General features: G+C 46.0%; 1 protein-coding gene and 1 long non-coding RNA gene across 9 annotated transcripts; one reads left to right on the forward strand and one right to left on the reverse strand.

Moving 5' to 3' along the window:
* The first annotated feature begins 2,042 nt into the window (after positions 1-2,042).
* ZNF557 (zinc finger protein 557) lies at positions 2,043-20,701 on the forward strand. 7 transcript variants are annotated; one of them, XM_055240247.2, is made up of 9 exons: positions 2,072-2,393; positions 3,149-3,236; positions 6,621-6,738; positions 7,486-7,595; positions 8,138-8,226; positions 8,906-9,035; positions 13,823-13,918; positions 14,431-14,513; positions 15,326-20,701. In XM_055240247.2, the coding sequence occupies exons 4-9, from the start codon at positions 7,565-7,567 to the stop codon at positions 16,190-16,192; spliced, it is 1,296 nt and encodes a 431-aa protein (XP_055096222.1). In that variant the 5' UTR covers positions 2,072-2,393; positions 3,149-3,236; positions 6,621-6,738; positions 7,486-7,564; the 3' UTR covers positions 16,193-20,701. The 7 variants fall into 7 exon arrangements, with proteins under 7 accessions (XP_055096221.1, XP_055096222.1, XP_063471982.1 ...); XM_063615912.1 differs by lacking the exon at positions 6,621-6,738 and having other exon boundaries at positions 15,326-16,203; positions 16,519-20,701; XM_063615911.1 differs by having other exon boundaries at positions 2,072-2,381.
* On the reverse strand, positions 3,873-8,710 carry LOC129461264 (uncharacterized). 2 transcript variants are annotated; one of them, XR_008650440.2, is made up of 4 exons: positions 8,532-8,710; positions 5,623-5,705; positions 5,256-5,472; positions 3,873-4,012 (listed from the first exon to the last, which is right to left on the reverse strand). It is a non-coding gene; the product is annotated as an uncharacterized lncRNA (long non-coding RNA). The 2 variants fall into 2 exon arrangements; XR_010115267.1 differs by lacking the exon at positions 3,873-4,012 and having other exon boundaries at positions 5,109-5,472.
* Positions 20,702-21,665: the final 964 nt, after the last annotated feature.

Raw genomic sequence — 21,665 nt, forward strand, 5'->3', positions numbered from 1 at the left:
CAGGTTGGAAAGTAATGTCCCATTCATTTGTCCCCTAGGATGGCCATAGAGTTTTTCGGTTTTTTTCCTTTTAATTCTTGAATTCCAGAGTCCTCAAATACATTCCATTGTTGTAAAGTGAATCATATTCATATTTTTTTCCTAGAGTTTAGTGATTCCTTTTGCATACAAATTCAGGCTGTATGTGTTCACACATAGATCTCAAATAACACGTTAATTTTCACAACGAAAAGCTCCCTTCCTCACCCTGTAGCCTGGCTCCTAGAAGCAACTTTTTTTTTTCTGACAGTAATTACATATTTGTGAGTTAGGTATTTATACTGCTTTTTCATTTATCAACTTTAAACTATATTGAATTACTTTCTTCTCCGAAACAATTAGCACATAACTCTTACACACTGTAAAACTAATTTTCCTCACCAAACATAATCATTTAAGGAATCTGGATAAATCAAAATTCAATGTTTATCATTTTATGACATCAATATTTACCATTTGTAGCATCTAAACCTTAGCCAGAGATGTAACAAGTAGTATGTCATTAATAATTTTTTTCTCATTTTTTCTTTTGATCTCTTAAATTTTAAAATTTCCTTTTTTATTTCTTCCTATGAATCCAACACCTATTTTCTCCACCAGAAATGTAGTTCTCTTTTCAGTAGATCCAGATGTGCACGAGACAATCAGCTTTGGCTTTCACTTGGGGGCGGGGCCGTCAGGACAAGAGACTAAGTTCCGGGACGGGGTTGTGGGCGGGCATTAGGTTTGATGGGCGGGTCTTGCTGTGGGTTAATACCAGGTTTGGTGGGCAAGTATGTGGACAAGATAAGGCAGTGGTGGGGCATGGAGCCCCTCCCCTTGCCCCCCTCTGGATGAAAGAAATATGCGCACATGATCCCATTTTTGAAAGAAATTAGGAAGCTCAAAATCAGGCCGGGCGCTGTGGCTCACGCTTGTAATCCCAGCACTTTGGGAGGCCGAGGCGGGCGGATCACGAGGTCAGGAGATGGAGACCACGGTGAAACCCCGTCTCTACTAAAAATACAAAAAATTAGCCGGGCGTGGTGGTGGGCGCCTGTAGTCCCAGCTACTCGGAGAGGCTGAGGCAGGAGAATGGCGTGAACCCGGGAGGCGGAGCTTGCAGTGAACCGAGATTGTGCCACTGCACTCCAGCCTGGGCGACAGAGCGAGACTCCGTCTCAAAAAAAAAAAAAAAAGTAAGCTCAAAATCACACACAAACGCTGGGTGTGGTGTGGCTCACACCTGTAATCTCAGCACTTTGGGAGGCCGAGGTGGGGTATGACTTGAGGCCATAAGTTCTAGACCATCCTGGGCAACACAGACCTCCTCTCTACAAAAAAATACAAAAATAGCCAGGCTTGGTAGTGTGGGAGGCCCAGGCGGAAGGATGGCTTGAGCTCTGGAGGTCAAGGCTGCAGTGAGCTATGATTGCACCACTGCACTCCAGCCTGGGCCACAGAGTGAGACCCTGTCTCAAAACAAACAAACGAAAAGGCACACACACACACACACACACGCCCTAAATGTGTGGCTATATCATTTTAACAGCAGCGAATGTGGAGAAAGGACTGAAGAAAACTTTAGAGTTCATTTTGCCTCCTGCTACCTGAACAGTTTTAAAATCCACAAAAAGCCCTACACCCAAAAACTGACCTCCACCAAGTCTTGTCCTCTCAGCCTACTAGCTCAACCCCATTCCATGCCCCACCACTGCCTTCCCTTGTCCACATACTCGCCCACCAAACCTGGTATTAACCCGCAGCAAGACCCGCCCATCAAACCTAATACCCGCCTACAACCCCGCCCCGGAACTTAGTCTCTGTCCTGACGGCCCCGCCCCCATGCCTGGTACCGCCCACGGTCCCGCCCCAGAACGTCTCCCCACTCCCGGAGCTGATCTCCACCCACACTCAGCCCTGCCTCCAGGCCTGGTACCGCCCACAGCCCCGCTCCAGAGTTGGTCCCTGCCCCCGGAACTGGTCCCCGCCCACACTCAGGCCCGCCTCCAGGCCTGGTACCGCCCACAGCCCCGCTCAGGAGCCAGTTCTGCCCCCAACCCTGCCACAGACCCGCGTCAGGACGACCCTGCCTCCGCAGCTGTCCCTGGCCAGGGCCCAACCTTGTTCTATTAATAACTAAGCAAACTAGAACACCTCGGTCGGAGGCTGGGGTGCGCGGCCGCTGCACCTGCAGCCTGAACCCGGGGGCCCTGACACGCCGCATTTTGGGCTGGGACCAGCTGGAGCCGGAAGCGGAGGTGCTGTGTCGCTAGCCGGAGACCGGAAGCGGAAGCGCCCTTGTGTCTTGTGAGAAGAGGCGTGCTTGCAGCGACTGAGAGTCTTATCGGTCTCCGTGAGAGGTGCTTTGTTCCGTGAGTCCGAGTCCAGAGAGGGGCCCCGGCTGCGGGCCCTGCGTCCCTCCCGGGAGCCGGGTTTCCGCCCCTGAGGCCTCGGGCTGTGCGCTCAGTTCAGCCCGAAGCTGCTGTTTCCTCCGGTGTCGGGGCCCCGCGCCCCTGTCGTCCTCACCCTGTCGCCCTCACCCGGGGCGATTCTGCGCCCCAGGGGACTTTTGGCTATAGTTGGAGACGGTTTGGGATGTCACAAAATGGAGGGTAGGAGGGACTGTGCTACTACTGTAATCTAGAGGGTGGAGGCCAGGGATGCTAGCAGCTCAGCATCCTGCAGCGCGTAAAGCAGCCGCCGCCAGCAAAGACTCATCCCGCCCCAAATGTCATTAGTGCCCAGGCTGGGAAACCCTGTTGGAGGGCATTAAAATCTCTGCAGTCCTGAATACACTGTAGAAATTATTTAGAATTCAGCTGAGTCCACTTATAAGGCCTGAAGTGACTAATTTAAAGCATCTGGAGTCACCATAAAATCTCCAGCCAAGTGAGTTAAGCAAGTCAGATGAAAACAGCTTTAAGCTTCTTGTCCCATTTTAGGGACCAGATGGCTGGATAGGAATGTCCCTGGGTTGTTATTATTCTTTAAATCAATTTTTTTTAAGTGAATGGGGTGGTCTTTCTATGCAACAACTGTATTAGTCTCAATAAATACATTTTACTGTACGTACATATTACTCCCCACAAAAGGCCTCATAAGCGATTTTTGTGCCCTTTTTATTTAGACAAAGTATAATTCAAGCTCAGATTTGTGTTGAAACCAGCCTCAAGGTTCACCTATCTTCACTGATCCGTGGACTTCTATATGATCAGGTAGGTACTGTGTAGAACCTGCAAGTTGCAAGACTCCACTGTGTAGAAAACCTGCGAATGGATTTTTCCTGTGTTGTTTGTAAACACAAGGACTTACTAAGAGTGAGGGTATTTTTTTTTTTTTTGAAACAAGAGTCTCACTCTGTTGCCCAGGCTGGAGTGCAGTGGTGAAATCTCAGCTCATTGCAACATCTGCCTCCCAGGTTCAAGCAGTTCTCCTGCCTCAGCCTCCCAAGTAGCTGGAATTACAAGGGTGCACCACCACGCCCAGCTAATTTTTGTATTTTTAGTGGAGACAGGGTGTTGCCGTGTTGGCCAGGCTGGTCTCGAACTCCTGACTTCAGGTGATCCACCCACCTCGGCCTCCTAAAGCGCTAGGATTACAGGTGTGAGCCACGAGTGAGGGTATCTTAAAAATTATTTCTTTGATGGCTTATATTCAAGAGAAGGATACTAAGGGGTGTGTGATAATGTGTGTCAAAATAAGTCAGTAAATACAGCTATATGCAAATCAGTACACAAAATAAACATGTAAACACTATTTAAGAAATTTTTTTTCAACCTTCCAAGAAGTCTCAATTTTTCTTTTATTTTTTTCTTTTCCTAACAGGCCTGCCAGCCTGTAGACTTGTGCTGTATAATAAGGTAGCTGCTGGTCCATGCGGTTGTTTAAATTTAAATTTAGACCAATTAAGATTCAATAAAATTTTAAATTCAGCTTCTCAGTCGCACTAACCACATTTCAAGTGCTTGACAGCGGCATGTGGCTAATGCCCCTATTGAAAAGCAAAGATTAAGATCATTTGCATCATCCCAGAAAGCCCTGCTGGGCGGCATTGTTCTAGTCTCTTCCATCTGTCCATTGCAATGAAGCCAGAACGGCTATTGTAAAAGATAATTTGTGGCCAGGAGCAGTGGCTCAAGCCTGTCTGTAATCCCAGAACTTTGGGAGGCTGAGGTAGGTGGATCACCTGAGGTCAGGAGTTCAAGACCAGCCTGGCCAACATGGTGAAACCCCATCTGTAGTAAAAATACATAAATTAGCTGGGTGTGGTGACTCTCTTGAGCCTGGGAGGCGGAGACTGCAGTGAGCCAAGATGGCACCGCCGCACTCCAGCCTGGGCAACAGAGCAAGACTGCATCTCAAAAAAAAAAAAAAACACAAAAAAAACCTGGGCGTGGTGGCTCACGCCTGTAATCCCAGCACTTTGGGTGGCTGAGGCGGGTGGATCACGAGGTCAGGAGATCGAGACCATCCTGGCTAACATGGTGAAACCCCGTCTATACTAAAAATACAAAAAAAAAAAAAAGATTAGCCGGGCGTGGTGGCGGGCGCCTGTAGTCCCAGCTACTCGGGAGGCTGAGGCAGGGGAATGGCATAAACATGGGAGGTGGAGCTTGCAGTGAGCCGAGATCACACCAGTGCCCTCCAGCCTGGGTAACAGAGCGAGACTCCGTCTCAAAAAAAAAAAAAAAAAAAAAAAAAAAAAAAATACAGCCGGGCACAGTGGCTCCCACCTGTAATCCCACCACTTTGGGAGGCTGAGGTGGGCAGATTGCCTGAGGTCAGGAGTTCGAGACCAGCCTGGCCAACATGGCAAAACCCTGTCTCTACTAAAAATACAAAAATTAGCTGGGCATGGTGGCAGGCACCTGTAATCCCAGCTACTCGGGAGGCTGAGGCAGACAGAATTGCTTGAACCCAGGAGGTGGAGGTTGCAGTGAGCCGAGATCTCACCATTGTACTCCAGCCTGGGTGACAGAGCAAGACTGTCTCAAAATAAATACATAAAGATAAATTTGCTTCAGTCACTCCCCTGCCTGAAAAGCCTTTGCTGGCTCTTCGCTGCCTCTCATGTTCAAACTCCTCACCGCTCTTTATAGTACCTTTCAAAATACAACCTTTCCCTTGCACTCTGGCCCCTTATTTGCCCACATGCTCCAAACTGTGAACTTGGCTTCCTAAGCAGCTTGCTTTCCTGCCTCTGCGCGTGCACTTTTCACTGAACAAGACCTTACCTCGACTCTCAAGACTCAATTCAAATGTTTTTAGTGTTTTTCCTTCCAAGACTTCCCAGTCCCCTTCTTCCCAGATCCTGGGCTGGGTGCCATGCGTCCCTCTGCCATATCACATATCACTCTGAAATGCAGCGGAAGGTCTATGTGTGTGTCCCGCTCCCAGAAAGCCAGTTCTTAGGTGACAGGGATCTTCCTCCCCTCCATCTCCAGCACCCAGCTGGGGACAGGCATCAATAAAACGTGAATGAAGGGTCAAAGTCGGGACCCAAGGGCTGGAGAAGGGATTTGAGAGGAATAACTGGGTGAGGAAATGCTACACCTGGTTTGGACTTGGGAGGGAAAAGGGGGCAACCCACCAGGGGCTCACCTATGCAGAGTTCCTCTTCTCTACCGTTTGTGCAACACAGCTGCTGGAAGAGCCCACTCACAAACAAGTATAAATACGTGGAACTGCAGAGAAATAATACAGATTTTTTTTTTTTTTTTTTTTTTTTTGAGACGGAGTCTCACTTTATCACCCAGGCTGGAGTGCAGTGGCACGATCTGGTCTCACTGCAACCTCCGCCTCCTGGGTTCAAGCGATTCTCCTGCCTCAGCCTCCCAAGTAGCTGGGATTACAGGCGCCCATCACCATGCCCAGCTAATTTTTTAAATATATTTTTAGTAGAGACAAGGTTTCACCAACTTGGCCAGGCTGTTCTTGAACTGCTGACCTCAGGTGATCCGCCCACCTCGGCCTCCCAAAGTGCTGGGATTGCAGGCGTGAGCCACTGTGCCTGGCCATAATACAGATTTTCTTGCATGTCATAATACTAAAACTTTCAGGCTTTTACATATAACTACAAATATATAAACTTTTCACATGTATATGTGAATTTTGGGGGTTCTGTTAACACCACAGAGACCAGATGTCAGAGACATCTGTATTAATTGGCAGCTGTATTAATTGGAGGGTGGGGGCTGTGAGACTGCAGGCAGGAATGGGAAAGAGCCACCCATCTCTGCTTGGCTCCAAGTACCAGCGAACAAGCGGCCTGTGGGGAATGGCTCTCCATTCACTCCTCTCCCAATCCTTCCCTCCCCGGAGATTGGGGGTATGGGGGTCACCCAGGGTAAATTCCCTGGGCAAGAGATCCAGAAGGAAGCCAGGGCCTGAATGCTACATCTCAATACAAATTCCTAGCTGAGTGGCCCTGCCTTCCATGAACAGCCAGCACCGTCTACCCTCTCCAGCTCTGTTTTGTCTACCTGGCCCAAACTCACTCTTACAAGTCTTAACTGCAGACGGCGCCCGTCCCCGCCTCCACCAACCCCTCCCACACACTTGGCCACTTTCTATTTTTGTTTTTTTTTTTTTTTAAACAGAGTGTCGCTCTGTCGCCCAGGCTGGAGTGCAATGGTGTGATCCCGGCTCACTACAAGCTCTGCCTCCCACGTTCACGCCATTCTCCTGCCTCAGCCTTCCAAGTAGCTGGGATTCCAGGTGTGTGCCATTACGCCCAGCTAATTTTTTATTTTTATTTTTTTAGTGGAGGTGGGTTTTCACCATGTTAGCCAGGATCGTCTCGATCTCCTGACCTCGTGATCCGCCCGCCTCGGCCTCCCAAAGTGCTGGGATTACAGGCAGGAGCCACCGCGCCCGGCCAGCCGCTTTCATCTTTGTGTGTATACACACACACACACACACACACACCCCTTCTTTTCTCATAAAAGAGGAAACATTCCATATATACTATTTGGTACTTTTTTTTCCTCTTAAATTTACTGACGATAATAACCTCTATTGATATCTAGAGATCTCTCTTTTTTTTTAATGGGTGCACTGTAATGCTACAGTGAATAATCTTACACGACTTTTATATTTGTGTATCTTACAGATCGATTCTTAGAAGTTGTAGGAATCTAGGATCTCTGATAAGAAATGTCTGGAGCTCTGCTGGGCTGGCATGAGAGTGGGGAGTGGGGAGGAGGAAATCAACTGAAATGAGGGGTAGTGACATCTGAGCTGGGTGAGGTGGAAACCAGGAGGAGGGGTGGCCGAGGAAGATCACAGGCTGGAGAGAGGGTGACCGAGGCAGGGCACGGGCTGGAGACGGGATGACCGATGCAGGGCACAGGCTGGAGAGGGGGGTGACCGAGGCAGGGCACGGGCTGGAGAGGGGATGACCGAGGCAGGGCACGGGCTGGAGAAGGGGTGACTGAGGCAGAGTGTTCCCCCCATTTCTTCCAGAGTGCTGTCCTGAGAGCGCTGCAGGATAAGGAAGGAGGGTCCTGCTTCCCGGCTGCCCTGTTGCTGTCGGAGTTACAGGATGGCGGCCGTCATCCTGCCCCCAACTGCTGGTGAGTCATGGGGTCCTGGCAGTTCTCAGAGTCCAGGCTTGAAAGGTCCTGACCCACAGCATTGAGGGGGTTGGGCAGAGCAGGTGAGGCAGGAGTGGAGCCCCAGGGGCCCAGAGGTCCTCCATATCTGATTGGGCGGCTCTCGGGATTTGGGACTTAGGCGTTTGGGTGTCTGTGGATGTCACCTGTGTGGTGAATGTGCTGGAGCTTTTGAATTCTCCCTTTAGTTCTTTCTGTGAACCTGATAAAAACACAGTGACGCCCTTGGAATTTCAGTTTCCTCATCTGTGAAGTGGGAATAATCCCTTCCCCAAGTGCAGTCAGACCTTAAGTCCTGTTTCCTGGCGTGGATGCAGCAGGGCCATGCTCTGGTTTCCTTGGATTGCTGTGGGTGGGTGTTGTGTGGAGTAGAGGTGGATGCTTTGTGGGTGACTGTGTATGCCTGGGGACATGGTCGATCGCAGGCAGGTGGGGAAGCCTCCAGATGTGTGAGTGGACACAGGGCGGGTCTGGATTCCTGGGACTCATTTCTCCTCCTCCAGCTCCGTCTTCCCCGTTCCCAGCCTCTCAGCGAGAAGGACACACAGAGGGTGGAGAGCTGGTGAATAAGCTCCTGACAAGCTGGCTACAGGTGAGTCGGATGTTCCTTTTCCCAAATCATGATTCCTTCAGCCAGAAGGTTGGACTCGATGCCTTTCAGTGGCCTGGAGCCCCACGGCCAAACTTGTTCCTCAGGCATCCCAGGGTCTCTGAGTGAGGGCTGCCCGGAAAATACCAGTGTGTGTCAACGTTTACTGCAGGTTCAGAGCTCCCTCCGGGGTCCCTGAGTACATCGTGTGCTCCTGAGAGTTTTAAGGGAAAGCCAAGTAAAGACGTGATGATGTTCTAAACCCAAGCAATTAATGAAGGCCATATGGAAATCAGCCATTCACTTACCAAGTATTTCTCTGATTTCTGCCATGTCACGGGCCCATGCTCCCCTGGAGATTGAGGGAAATAAGATCACAGGAGCTCCCAGTCTGAGTGAGGAAAGACAGCTGCTCTGCGGTACTGTGCGCTGGACCTGGGAGTGGCCTAAGGAGAGAAGCATTGAGGGCTGAGCTCAGAAGCCAGGGAGAGGAGCTCAGAACCCCGGGAGAGGAGCTCAGAACCCTGGGAGAGGAGCTCAGAACCCCGGGAGAGGAGCTCAGAACCCCCCCACATCTCGTGCTCAGGTTTCCCCAGCCCTGGCTCTGTTCTCCTGGCCCCTATTCCTGTGCATGTTGGTGGGGGTGGTCCTTGGCTAAGCCATGATGTTTGCAATGCTTTAGGGCTTGGTGACGTTCGAGGATGTGGCCGTGGAGTTCACCCAGGAGGAGTGGGCATTGCTGGACCCTGCCCAAAGGACACTGTACAGGGACGTGATGCTGGAGAACTTCAGGAACCTGGCCTCCTCACTGGGTAAGCCTAATGTCATTCCTACACATATTTAATGACTCAGGAAGTAAGTCTTTTTTTTCTTTTTTTAAATTGAGGTAACACAGGACACAAAAGTCACCATTTAAACTATTTTAAAGTGTCTAATTTGGTGGCTTTTCGTAGGTTCACAGCGTAGTACAGCCATCACCACTAATTCCAGAACAGTTGTCACGCCAAAAATAAGCCCCATAGTCATGAAGTGGTCTCTCCCCAGTTCTCCCTCCCGAACATCTTGGCAGGCACTAATCTTTCCGTCTGTATAGATGTGTCTCTTCTTTTTGAGGGGGTTTTTTTTAGACAGTGTCTCCCTCCATCGCCCAGGCTATAGTGCAGTGGCATGATCCTGAGTAGCTGGGACCACAGGTGCGCACCACCACACCCAGCTAATTTGTTTATTTTTTGTAGAGACAGGGTCTTGCTATGTTGTCCAGGCTGCTCTCAAACTCCTGGGCTCAGGTGATCCTCCTGCCTTAGCTTCCCAAAGTGCTGGGATTATAGATGTGAGCTACCATTCCTGGCCCTATTCTTGACATTTTATATAAATGGAATCATACAAAATGTGGTCTTTTGTGTCTCACTTTTTGCTTAGCATAATGTTTTCTTTCTTTTTTTTTTTTTTGAGATGGAGTGTCACTCTGTTGCCCAGGCTGGAGTGCAGTGGTGTGATCTCAGCTTACTGCAGCCTCCACCTTCCGGGTTCAATCTGTTCTCAATCTGTTCTCCTTCTTCAGCCTCCTGAACAGCTGGGACTAAAGGCGTGTGCCACCACGCTCAGCAAATTTTTGTGTTTTTAATAGAGACGGGGTTTCACCATGTTGGCCAGGCTGGTCTTGAACTCCTGGTCTCAAGTGATCCACCCACCTCGGCCTCACAAATTGCTGGGATTACAGGGGTGAGCCACCATGCCTGGCCGATGTTTTCAAAGTACAGCCGTGTTGTAGCACATAGCAGAACTTCATTCTTTTTATGGTTGAATATTATTCCATTATGTGTATATACCACTTTTTATATATCAGTTCATCAGCTGATGGAAATTTAGCCTGGCTATTGTGGGTAGTGCTGCTATGATCATTCATGTACAAGATTTTGTTTGAGCACCTGTTTTCTCTTGGGTATATACCTAGGAGTGGAACTTCTGGGTCCTGTGGTAATTCTGTGTTTAATGTGTTGAGGAACCTCCAAACTTTTCTACAACTGCCACACCATTTTATATTCCTACCAGCAATGCATGAGACCAGCAACGTATTACAGTTTCTCTGCATCCTTACCAACATTTGTCTGTTTTCCTTTTTTAAAAAAATTATGATAGCCATTCTTGTGGGTGTCTATCTCGTTGTGGTTTTTATTTCTATTCCCTAAAAAAGAAGATGAGATTGGCCATCTTTTCTTGTGCTTGTTGGCCATTTATCCATCTTTTTTGAAGAAATGTTCATTCAAGTGCTTTTTCCACTTGGGGGGCATTGTTCGCCTTTTCATTATTGAGTTGTAAGAGTTCTTTATATGTTCTAGATCCTAGACCCTTATCAAATTATCATTTTTAAAAATTTCCTCCCATTCAGTGGATTGCCTTTTTACTATCTTGAATGATAGTTTTGCAGGAGATAGAATTCTTGGTTGATATTTTTCTTTCAGTACTTGGAGTATGTCATCATCCCACTGGCTTGCGGCCTCCATGGTTTCTGATGACAAATCAGCTGTTAATCTTGTACATGATGACTTATTTCTCCCTTGCTATTTTTCAGGATAGTCTCTTTGTCTTTGGTTTTTGACGGTTTAATTTTACGGTATCTCAGTATGAGTTTTTTGAGTGCATCCTATTTGGAGATCCTTGAGCTGCTTTGATGTATAGACTTGTAATTTTCATCAAATTTGGAAAAGTTTGGCCATTATTTTTCCATATATTCCTTTTTTTTTTTTTCCCCCAGTTTCACTCTGTTGCCCAGGCTGGATTGCACTGGCACAATCTCAGCTCACTGCAACCTGTGCCTCCTGGGTTCAAGCATTTCTCCCTGCCTCAGCCTCCTGAGCAGCTGGGATTACAAACACGTACCACCACACCTAGCTAATTTTTGTATTTTTAGTAGAGACAGGGTTTCACCATGTTGGCTAGGCTGGTCTCGAACTCCTGACCTCAGGTGATCCTCCCACCTCGGCTTCCCAAAGTGCTGTAATTAGAGCGTGACCCATCGCGCCTTGCCAGTTTTTCCATATATTCCTTCTGCTTTCTCTGTCTCCTCTCCAGTAGCAACTCCCATTGTGTGTATTCAGATGTTTGATGGTATCTTCTGGGTCTCTTAGGCTCTGCTCATTTTTTTCCCTTTATTTTTAATTTCTGCTCTACAGATCAGGCAATCTTAATTGACCTATCATCAAGTTCACTGATTGTGTCTTCTGCTTGATCAAGTCTTCTGATGAACCCCTCTAGTAAATTTTTCATTTCAGATAATATATATTTTTCAATTTTAAAATTCCTATTTGGCTCCTTTTTATAATTTCCATCTCTTTATGATTTTTTCTATTTGGTGAGAATTCATTCTAATGGTTTCCATTAGTTCTTTGTACACAGTTTCCATTAACTCCCTGAGCATATTTGAAATAGTTGATTTGAAGTCGTTGCCTAATAAATCCAATGACCGAGTTTCCTTACGGATAATTTCTGTTCATTTCTTTTTTCCTATAATGCAGTTTCATTTTTTTGTTTCTTTTTTTTTGAGATGGAGTCTTGCTCTGTCACCTAGGCTGGAGTGCAGTGGTGCAATCTCGGCTAACTGCAAGCTCTGCCTCCCAGATTCACGCCATTCTCCTGCCTCAGCCTCCCGAGTAGCTGGGACTCCAGGCGCCCGTCACCATGCCTGGCTAATTTTTTGTATATTTAGTAGAGATGGGGTTTCACCGTGTTAGCCAGGATGATCTCGATCTACTGACCTTGTGATCTGCCCACCTCAGCCTCCCAAAGTGCTGGGATTACAGGTGTGAGCCACCACGCCCGGCCCATTTTTTTGTTTCTTTACATGCCTCATAATTTATTTGCTGAAAACTACTTTCAGAATATTACAATATGGCAGTTCTTTACATCTGATTTCCTGCCTCCCCAAGGTTTGTTGTAGTTGGTATTGTTTCTCTGTTTAGTGACATTTCTGAATTAATTTTGTAACGTCTGTATTGGTCATGTGTGGCCACTGAAGTCTCTGTTCTATTAGCTTAGTGTCCAGCTTGGGATTAATTTGTCAGAGATTTTCTTAAATACCTGGAACCCAAAAGATGACCAGTCTTTGCCAATGGATCTGAATTACATGTTGGAGCATGCCTTCAAAACTCAGCTAAAGCACTTTACAACTCTGACTTAGACTTCACTTCCTTCTTATACAGAGCCTGAAGGTCAGTCAAAGGTGAGGGCTTGGTGCCTTCTCAGATCTTCTCTGAGCGTGTGTTCATCCCTGGGTGTGAGCATGGCCTTCTAGAAATGTGTGGAGGCTGGGCACAGTGGCTCACGCCTGTAATCCCAGCACTTTGGGAGGCTGAGGTGGGCGGATCACCTGAGGTCAGGAGTTGGAGACCAGCCTGGCCAAGATGGTGAAACCACATCTTTACCAAAAATACAAAAAAATCAGCCAGGCGTGGTGGCAAATGCCTGTAATCCCAGCTACTTGGGAGGCTGAGGCAGTAGAATTGCTTGAACCCAGGAGGTGGAGGTTGCAGTGAGCAGAGATCACACCACTGCACTCTAGCCTGGGTGACAGAGCAAGACTCTGTCTTGTGGGGAAAAAAAGGTGTGGAAAGATGCTCTACTCCTCAGAGCATCATTCCCAACTTCTTCTCCCAGGTTTTTTGGTTAGTCTTTTGTTTGCTTCACAGTTTTCCCTTGCCCCATTCAGCAGTGGCTGATTTGCCTTTAAATGTGTTGGGACACACTTCCCTCTCCACCCTCCAGCTTCCATAGGTGTAGCCTCTTCAGACCTGGGAGAGTTTGGAGTTACAGAAATAAAGGGAAGCCCTTTGATCCAGCCCATCAGGGAGCCAGCAGACAGGTCAGAACAGAACAACCACAGGTTTTTGAGAATAAGGTGCATTCTGTTCCCTTTAGCACTAGAAACACAGGTTGTTGTCCTCAAGGCAAAATGGGGAATAGAGTGTGCAGCTAGAGTCAGTTAAAATGTCACAAATCTCTCTTACCCAGATTCAGCTGTTTGTCTTGATTAGGCATTCTCCTGTGGCTGTAAACTTTTGATAACATTCAAGAGCTCCAATGAAGTTGATTCTGGTTTTGCCCATTTACGTACTGTTTTTGTGAAGGGATGGAGTTGTGGAGTTCCCTACTCCACTACTTTCACTGATATCACTTCTTTTAAGTCCTTCATAAGCACCTCTGTTCCTAGGTCTGTGCTGGGATGTGGGAGTAGTGAAGAATGCAACAGACATGCCCCCCACCCTCATGGAGCTGTCTGTCTAATGCTACCCCTATGAAATGAAGATCTCCTTCTTTCCTTGACTATATATTCTCTGTAGTTAAATCTTTTGGGCTTTCAGATTCTGTATTTAAACCTGGACAGGGGCTCCTGGGACCAGTTGTCCTGCAACCGCCCTAGATATTGCTTGTGGGGTGTGTGTGTGTGTGTGTAAGACAGTTGCTATATTTATTCAATTTTGGCATAATTATTCCTCTGCTCCTGAAGTCACACCTCTTCACCTTCAGAACTGATTTCAGTTTCATGGGAGAGCTTGTCTGCTGCACAGTCCCCCTACATCATGTGTCTTTTCTCCATGTACAGGGAACCAAGTTGATAAACCTAGTCTGATCTCCCAGTTGGAGCAAGAAGATAAAGTGATGACAGAAGAGAGAGGAATTCTCTCAGGTACCTGTCCAGGTGAGCACCAGGTGGATATAAGTCCTTGTGAGGAACAGCTCTGGCCAGGGACTGAGAAGTTGGGAGTATTATAATACATTAGGAAATATCAGTCAGAGAACTGTGTAAATGCCCCTTTTCCCAAGAAGGCCAAGAACGTTTGGTCTGAGCCCCCTCATGTACCTTCATGACTTCCAACTTTCTGTCATCTCATACTTTACTTGGGCCTCAGTGGAGAAAAAAGACATCTCTTTTTCTGAAATTTAAGTCTCCTATGAGCTCTTTGATCAGTTTCAGTCCACCTTGCCTTCCTGACAGTTCCTTCATTCTGTCAACATCAATCTCAGTCTTCCTAGAGTCTTTCTTAAACATTGCCTAAAATTTTCACACCCATATCTCTTTCATTGAATGCCTTCTCAAAAACCCTCACCTCTCAGATTCTGCCTTCACTCACGTATGCATTTTACCATTTCACCATCAACTTAAATTTGCTTCTTTTCTATCAACTTAAATTTCTTTTTAACTTGTTTCAGATGTGGAGAATCCACTTAAAGCCAAAGGGTTAACTCCTAAGCTGCATGTTTTTCGAAAAGAACAATCTAGAAATATGAAAATGGTAAGACTAACATGGGTGATTCCTGGTTTTTTCATGGTAGAATGCCCTACATGAGAAAAGCCACAAAGACTGGCTTTGTTGGCCAGGCACAGTGGCTCATGCCTGTAATCCCAGCACCTTGGGAAGCTGAGGCAGGTGGATCATGAGGTCAGGAGTTGGAGACGAGCCTGGCCAATATGGTGAAACCCCGTCTCTACTAAAAATACAAAAAAAAATTAGCCGGGTGTGGTGATGTGCACTTGTAATCCCAAATACTTGGGAGGCTGAAACAGAAGAATCACTTCAACCCTGGAGGCGGAGCTTGCAGTGAGCCGAGATTGCGCCACTGCACTCCAGCCTGGCGACAGAGCAAGACTCTGTCTCAAAAAAAAAAAGTGGCTTTATTACATAGTTATTAAAGGAAAGTGTCATTTTTTCCAAGAGAAAGTAGTATCTCTGGAGAGATACTGTGAAATTATTTTGAATTTGGAGAAAAGCATTAGTTAGCCCCAAACTTGTTTTTCCTGAGAATTCCCACAAGTAAATATTTCCAGTAGTCTGAGTCAGATATTGGGTATTTGAAAAAGAAATTAGCCTTAAATTTATCAGAAAATACTCTGTGAATATGATAAAGATTTGTAGAAAGAATCCATCTTTTTTAAATGCTAAGAATTCAAAGTGACAGAAGCCATGTACCAGCAGTCATAATGGCAAAAACATTAATTCCAATACTATGATACACAACAGAATTCCTGGGAGAGGAAATTCCTCTGACAGCATTCAATGTTAAAAATATTATAAAGGGTACTTATTAGTCATCTCTTAATCAATAGGAGAGGAATCATCTTGGAGCAACACTCAACGAATGTAATCAGTGTTTTAAAGTCTTCACCGCAAAATCTTCCCTTAAGCGGCACATGAGGATTCATACTGGAGAAAAACCCAATCACTGCAGTGAATGTGGGAAATCCTACAGCAGCAGATCTTACTTTGCTATTCATAAGAGAATCCACAATGGGGAGAAACCGTATGAATGCAGTGACTGTGGGAAAACCTTCAGCAGCAGATCTTACCTTACTGTTCATAAGAGAATCCACAATGGGGAGAAACCCTATGAATGCACTGACTGTGGGAAAACCTTCAGCAATTCCTCATACCTCAGACCACACTTGAGAATTCACACTGGAGAAAAACCCTACAAATGTAACCAGTGTTTTCGTGAGTTCCGCACTCAGTCAATCTTCAAAAGGCACAAGAGAGTTCATACAGGGGAGGGTCATCATGTATGTAATGAGTGTGGAAAGGCTTTCGTCACGAGGTCGTCTCTTTCTTCACACTATAGCATTCATACAGGGGAGTACCCTTATGAATGCTACGATTGTGGGAGAACCTTCAGGAGGAGGTCGAATCTGACACATCACATAAGAACTCATACTGGAGAAAAACCCTACACATGTGATGAGTGTGGGAAATCTTTTACCAATAGCTTTTCTCTTACAATTCACAGGAGAATACATAATAGAGAGAAATCCTATGAGTGCAGTGATTGTGGAAAAGCCTTTAATGTTCTCTCGTCTGTTAAGAAACACATGAGAACTCACACTGGAAAAAAACCCTATGAATGTTCTTATTGTGGGAAATCCTTCACAAGTAACTCCTACCTTTCTGTGCATACGAGAATGCATAATAGGCAAATGTGAATTCGATAACTGTGGGAAAAGCATTCATTGATCTTTCTTTTTTTTTTTTTTTTTTTTTTTTGAGACGGAGTCTCGCTGTCGCCCAGGCTGGAGTGCAGTGGCGCGATCTCGGCTCACTGCAGGCTCCGCCCCCTGGGGTTCACGCCATTCTCCTGCCTCAGCCTCCTGAGTAGCTGGGACTACAGGCGCCCGCCACCTCGCGCGGCTAATTTTTTGTATTTTTAGTAGAGACGGGGTTTCACCATGTTAGCCAGGATGGTCTCGATCTCCTGACCTCGTGATCCGCCCGCCTCGGCCTCCGAAAGTGCTGGGATTACAGGCGTGAGCCACCGCGCCCGGCCTGATCTTTCATGCCTCAGATAACATGAGCGAACTCTAACCAGATGTATGAATCACCTGCTACTGTGTAACAAGTTACCCCCCAAACTTTTGTGGCTTCAAACAAAAACACTTGTATCTCACAATTTTTGTAGGTCAGGAATTCAGAAACAACGTAGCGCTATAGTTCTTCAGGATCTCTCAAGAGGTTACAGTCCAGATGTCAGCAGAACCATAATCCAGAATTTTTACTGGTGAAGGGACCACTTCCAAATGGCTCACTCACATGCCTGACAAGTGCATGCTAGCTGTTTCCAGGGGACCTGCACTTCCAAACCACGTAGGCCTCTCAACAGAGCTGAGTTTCTTTATGGAAGCAACTTCTCCCCAAAGCCAGTGATCTAAAGGAGCCAACACAGAAAGCATAATGTCTTTTATGACCTCACTTCAGTGAGATATGTTTTCATGTCCCTGTTACATTGGTCATACACACCAATCCTGATACAATGTTGAAGAACACCACAGGAGGTACGAACAGTAGACATTCGGAACCATGTGGAAAGCTTGCCATGAAATCAGTGGAGGAAAGCCTTCAGCTGACCCTCATTTTTTTTTTTTTTTTTTAAGACAATGTCTTGCTCTGTCACCCAGGCTGGAGCACAGTGGTGTGATCACAGCTCACTGCAGCCTCTACTTCCTGGGATCAAGTAATTCTCCTGCCCCAGCCTCCAATGTAGCTGGGACTACAGGTGCATGACACCATGTCTGGCTAATTTTTTTTTTTTAACTAGAGGGAGAGTTTTGCCATGCTGCCCAGACTAGTCTCAAACTCCTAGGTTCAAGCAGTCATTTCATCTTGGCCTCCAAAAGTACTGGGATTACAGGCATGAACCACCACACCCAGCCAACTTCTAATCTGATCAATATGGGAGTAGCATTCAATAACCCACAGGTTAACTCAATCTAGAGAGAAATCTTGTGAGTGTAATGTGTATGGTAAAACCTGGAGCTCAAACTCTTTCCCCCTACCGAAAAAAAAGTATCTACTGGGGAGCTGCCCAGGTAATGCAGTAGCTGTAGGAAAGCCTTCAGTGATGGCCTCAGGGAGTCACATGACAACTCACAATAAGGGGAAACCCTGTGTGTGGCATCAAAAACGGAAAACCATTCAGGGGACACTCATTCCTTTAGTCACATTTCGGAGATCATACAACAGAGGAATATGTTGAGTATACACAGTGTTGAAAAGCCTGTGACACAAACAGTCATGTTACCAAGCACAAGACAGTATAGTTTAGTACGCTATAAAAGCCTTGAATATTCTCTGCATTTTTAAGAAGTGAGATTCATACTAGAAAAACCATTGAATTCCATCAGTATTAGAACGTCATTTTTCCACATTTTTTAGGAACCTAACTCAGTGTAAGATAACTATTCAATTTATTTTTTGAGACAGGGTTTCATCTGTGCCCAGGCTGTAGCACAGTGGTGCAATCCTGGCTTATTGCAACCTCCGCCTCCCAGGCTCAAGGGATCCTCCCACCTCAGCCTCCCAAGTAGCTGGGACTGTAGGCACAAACCACCATGCCTGTCTACTTTTTGTAAAGATGGGGATTCACCATGTTGCCCAGGCTGCTCTCAAACTCCTGGGCTCAAGTGATCCACCTGCCTCAGCCTTCCAAAGTGCTGGGAATACAGCAACAAGCCACCACTCCCAGCCAGAACTTCTTAAGATAAAGGATGAGGGAATGTTTTCAGTGATATCTCTTACATTAGGAAAAATATGAAAATGTTCCTTGGATGCAATACCCATGAGTATATTAATTTCAGAAAAATTTTCAGTGATTCCTCCCTTTATACATGAGAGAATTCATATAGAGGAAGCCCTAGGAACATAATCAATGTTAGGATGCCTTACCTCTTAACTGAGTGGCCACACAGTAACTTACACTGAGAACAAAAGGTATAAGTGCTAGGAATGTGGAATTACCTTCATCAGTGTCTCATTTGTAGGTTGGGTCACTAGCTCATTCATTTTCAGTCTTTTAATAGAAACATTTATGGCTATAGCAGTCCTGAAAATCTTACTACCTTGTTTTATATACAGTATATTTATTATAATTCTAAAACATCAATACACCAAATACTCAGAAAGGTATTTCCAAACAGCTCCTGAGTGATCTAGTTTGTTAGAAATTAGACAATATTTGCCAGGCGTGGTGGCTCACACCTATAAACCTAGCATTTTGGGAGGCTGAGGCGGGTGGATCACTGGAGGTCAGGAGTTTGAGACCAGCCTGGCCAACATGGTGAAACTCTGCCTCTACTAAAACATACAAAAATTAGCCGGGTGTGGTAGCAGGCACCTATAATCCCAGCTACTCAAGAGGCTGAGGAAGGAGAATCACTTGAACCCGGGAAATGGAGGTTGCAGTGAGCCGAGATCATGCCACTTCACTCCAGCCTGGACAAAAGAGTGCAACTCTGTCTCAAAAAAACAAATCAGACAATATTTGATATATTTTTTTCTAATTTAATAGCATTTTGTCAGAGTACATGGACTTTGTGATTTTGGTTGTTTTCTCTTTGTGTCCTAATATAATAAATACTGTTTCTTTTTTTTTGGGATGGAGTCTTGCTGTGTTGTCCAGGTTAGAATGCAGTGGCGCAATTGCAGCTCACTGCAAGCTCTGCCTCCCAGATTCACACCATTCTCCTGCCTCAGCCTCCCAAGTAGCTGGGACTACAGGTGCCCGTCACCACGCCCGGCTAATTTTTCGTATTTTTAGTAAAGATGGGGTTTCACTGTGTTAGCCAGGATGGTCTCAATCTCCTGACCTCGTGATCCGCCTTGGCCTCCCAAAGTACTGGGATTACAGGCGTGAGCCACCACGCCTCGTGCAAATACTGTTTCTTAATATTCATTCTCCTTACTTAAAAAAAAGACAAGTTGTCAATGAGCAGTATTGAAAATGTACAGTGGGGCCAGGCACCCTGGCTCATGCCTATAATCCCAGCACTTTGGGAGGCCGAGGTGGGTGGATCACCTGAGGTCAGGAGTTCAAGACCAGCCTGCCCAACATGGTGAAACCTCGTCTCTACTAAAAAAAATACAAAAATTAGCTGGGTGTGATGACGGGTGCCTGTAATCCCAGCTACTTGGGAGGCTGAGGCAGGAGAATCGCTTGAGCCTGGGAAGTGGAGGTTGCAGTGAGCCGAGATCGCACAACCACACTCCAGCTTGGGCGACAGAGTGAGACTCCATCTCAAAAAAAGACGTACAGTGTACCAGGCTTTCCTGAAGCTTAGACAGGCTTTATCCCACTCTGCTGGCTAAAAGAAGTAGGAATAACGCACTGGGTGAGACACCATCTGGCTTATTCTCATCTATTTTCTTTACATTCTTTCTTTTGGAAAGTGGACACAAAGCATAGAGTTAAAAGAGCCTTTTTTTTTTTTTTCACTGTGATGATAAAAACCACAGTGCAGGGGCTGGGCACGGTGGCTCATGCCTGTAATCCCAGCACTTTGGGAGGCCGAGGCAGGCGGATCACCTGAGGTGGGGAGTTCAAGACCAGCCTGACCAACATGGAGAAACCCTGTCTCTCCTAAAAATACAAAGTTAACCGAGTGTGTTGGCGTGTGCCTGTAATCTCAGCTACTTGGAAGGCTGAGGCAGGAGAATTGCTTGAAACTGGGCAGAGGTTGCAGTGAGCCAAGGTTGACCCACTGCACTCCAGCCTGGGCAACAAGAGCGAAACTCCGTCTCAAAAAAAAAAGAAGAAACAGTGCTGAAAAATCACAGTGATTTGAGTTCTTCAGAAACCTTTGATTGGCTGCATTGGCTCTGTTCTGCATATTACTAGACTTCTTACATGATCACAAGTAACCACTAACTGGCCAAAACCAAAGAGAGAGAGAGAGAGTGTGTGTGTGTGTGTTTGGTTGGGGGGGTGTTCTGTTAGCTTCCAGGTGAATGCATTATCTGTTAATCCTGTTTTTTGATCTGTTTTTATAAGTGCTCCATGATTCTTTGAAAACAGTATAGTGTGTATCTAATTTTTGGATACAGGATGGACATATATACTCAAACTAATTGTGTTTTTCAATATGTACTGTATTTTTTTCTCTTGACCTGACTTAGTGATAGAGGTATATTAAAGTCTTCCACTAGCATGGTGGATTAACAAATTCTTTCTGTAATTCTGTCATTTTTGCTTTATATATGTTTATGTGTAATGTAACTAGGTGTGTAGAGGTTTAGATATTTTCTTGTGAATTTATTTTCAGTAAGGGCCATACCTTTTCATACCAAAGAATTGTAATATTAAAATATATTAACAAAAAGAGATCAAACATTTCACTAGCCCATCCTATAGACACTAGCCCATCCTATAGACCAGGCACTCTTCAAAGTGCCTTATAAATATTAACTGCATACTCACTATAAGCTTGCAAAGTATGTGCTATTACTATCTCCAACTTACAGACGGGAAAACTGGCATGGAATGTTTAGGTTGCTTGCCTGAGTTCACCAGCTAGTAAGTGGTAGAGCACAGATTGGAATCCAGACAGTTCATTCTCATAACCACTAGCCTGTTTATTGAGTACATTCCATGTGGCTAAGCGCTGTTTTAGATGCCATGTCTAGTGCAGTGAATGAAACTCAAGTTTTGCCATTGAGGCACTTACATCCTAACAGGGAGCGGTGAATTATAGAAAAATCAACAACATGGCTGGGTGCTGTGACTCACGCCTGTAATTCCAATACTTTGGAAGGTTGGGGCGGGCAGATCACGAGATCAGGAGTTTGAGACCGGCCTGACCAACATGGTGAAACCCCATCTCTACTAAAAATACAAAAAAATTAGCCGGGTGTGGTGGCGCACGCCTGTAATCTCAGCTAATCAGGAGGCTGAGGCAAGAGAATCGCTTCATCCTGGGAGGTGGAGGTTGCAGTGAGCCGAGATCGCGCCACTGCACTCCAGCCTGGGCAACAGAGCAAGACTCCATCTCAAAAAAAAAAAAAAAAGAAAAAAAAAATCAACAATATTCATGTTATGCAGAAAAATAAAGCATTGTGAGAGAGAGATGGAGGGCTGGGGACTTGCTACTTTATATAGCATAGGAAGGGGAAGGTCCCCAGTTAAGGAGC

This window comes from Symphalangus syndactylus, chromosome 13, assembly GCF_028878055.3.
Source record: "Symphalangus syndactylus isolate Jambi chromosome 13, NHGRI_mSymSyn1-v2.1_pri, whole genome shotgun sequence".
NCBI lineage: Eukaryota > Metazoa > Chordata > Mammalia > Primates > Hylobatidae > Symphalangus > Symphalangus syndactylus.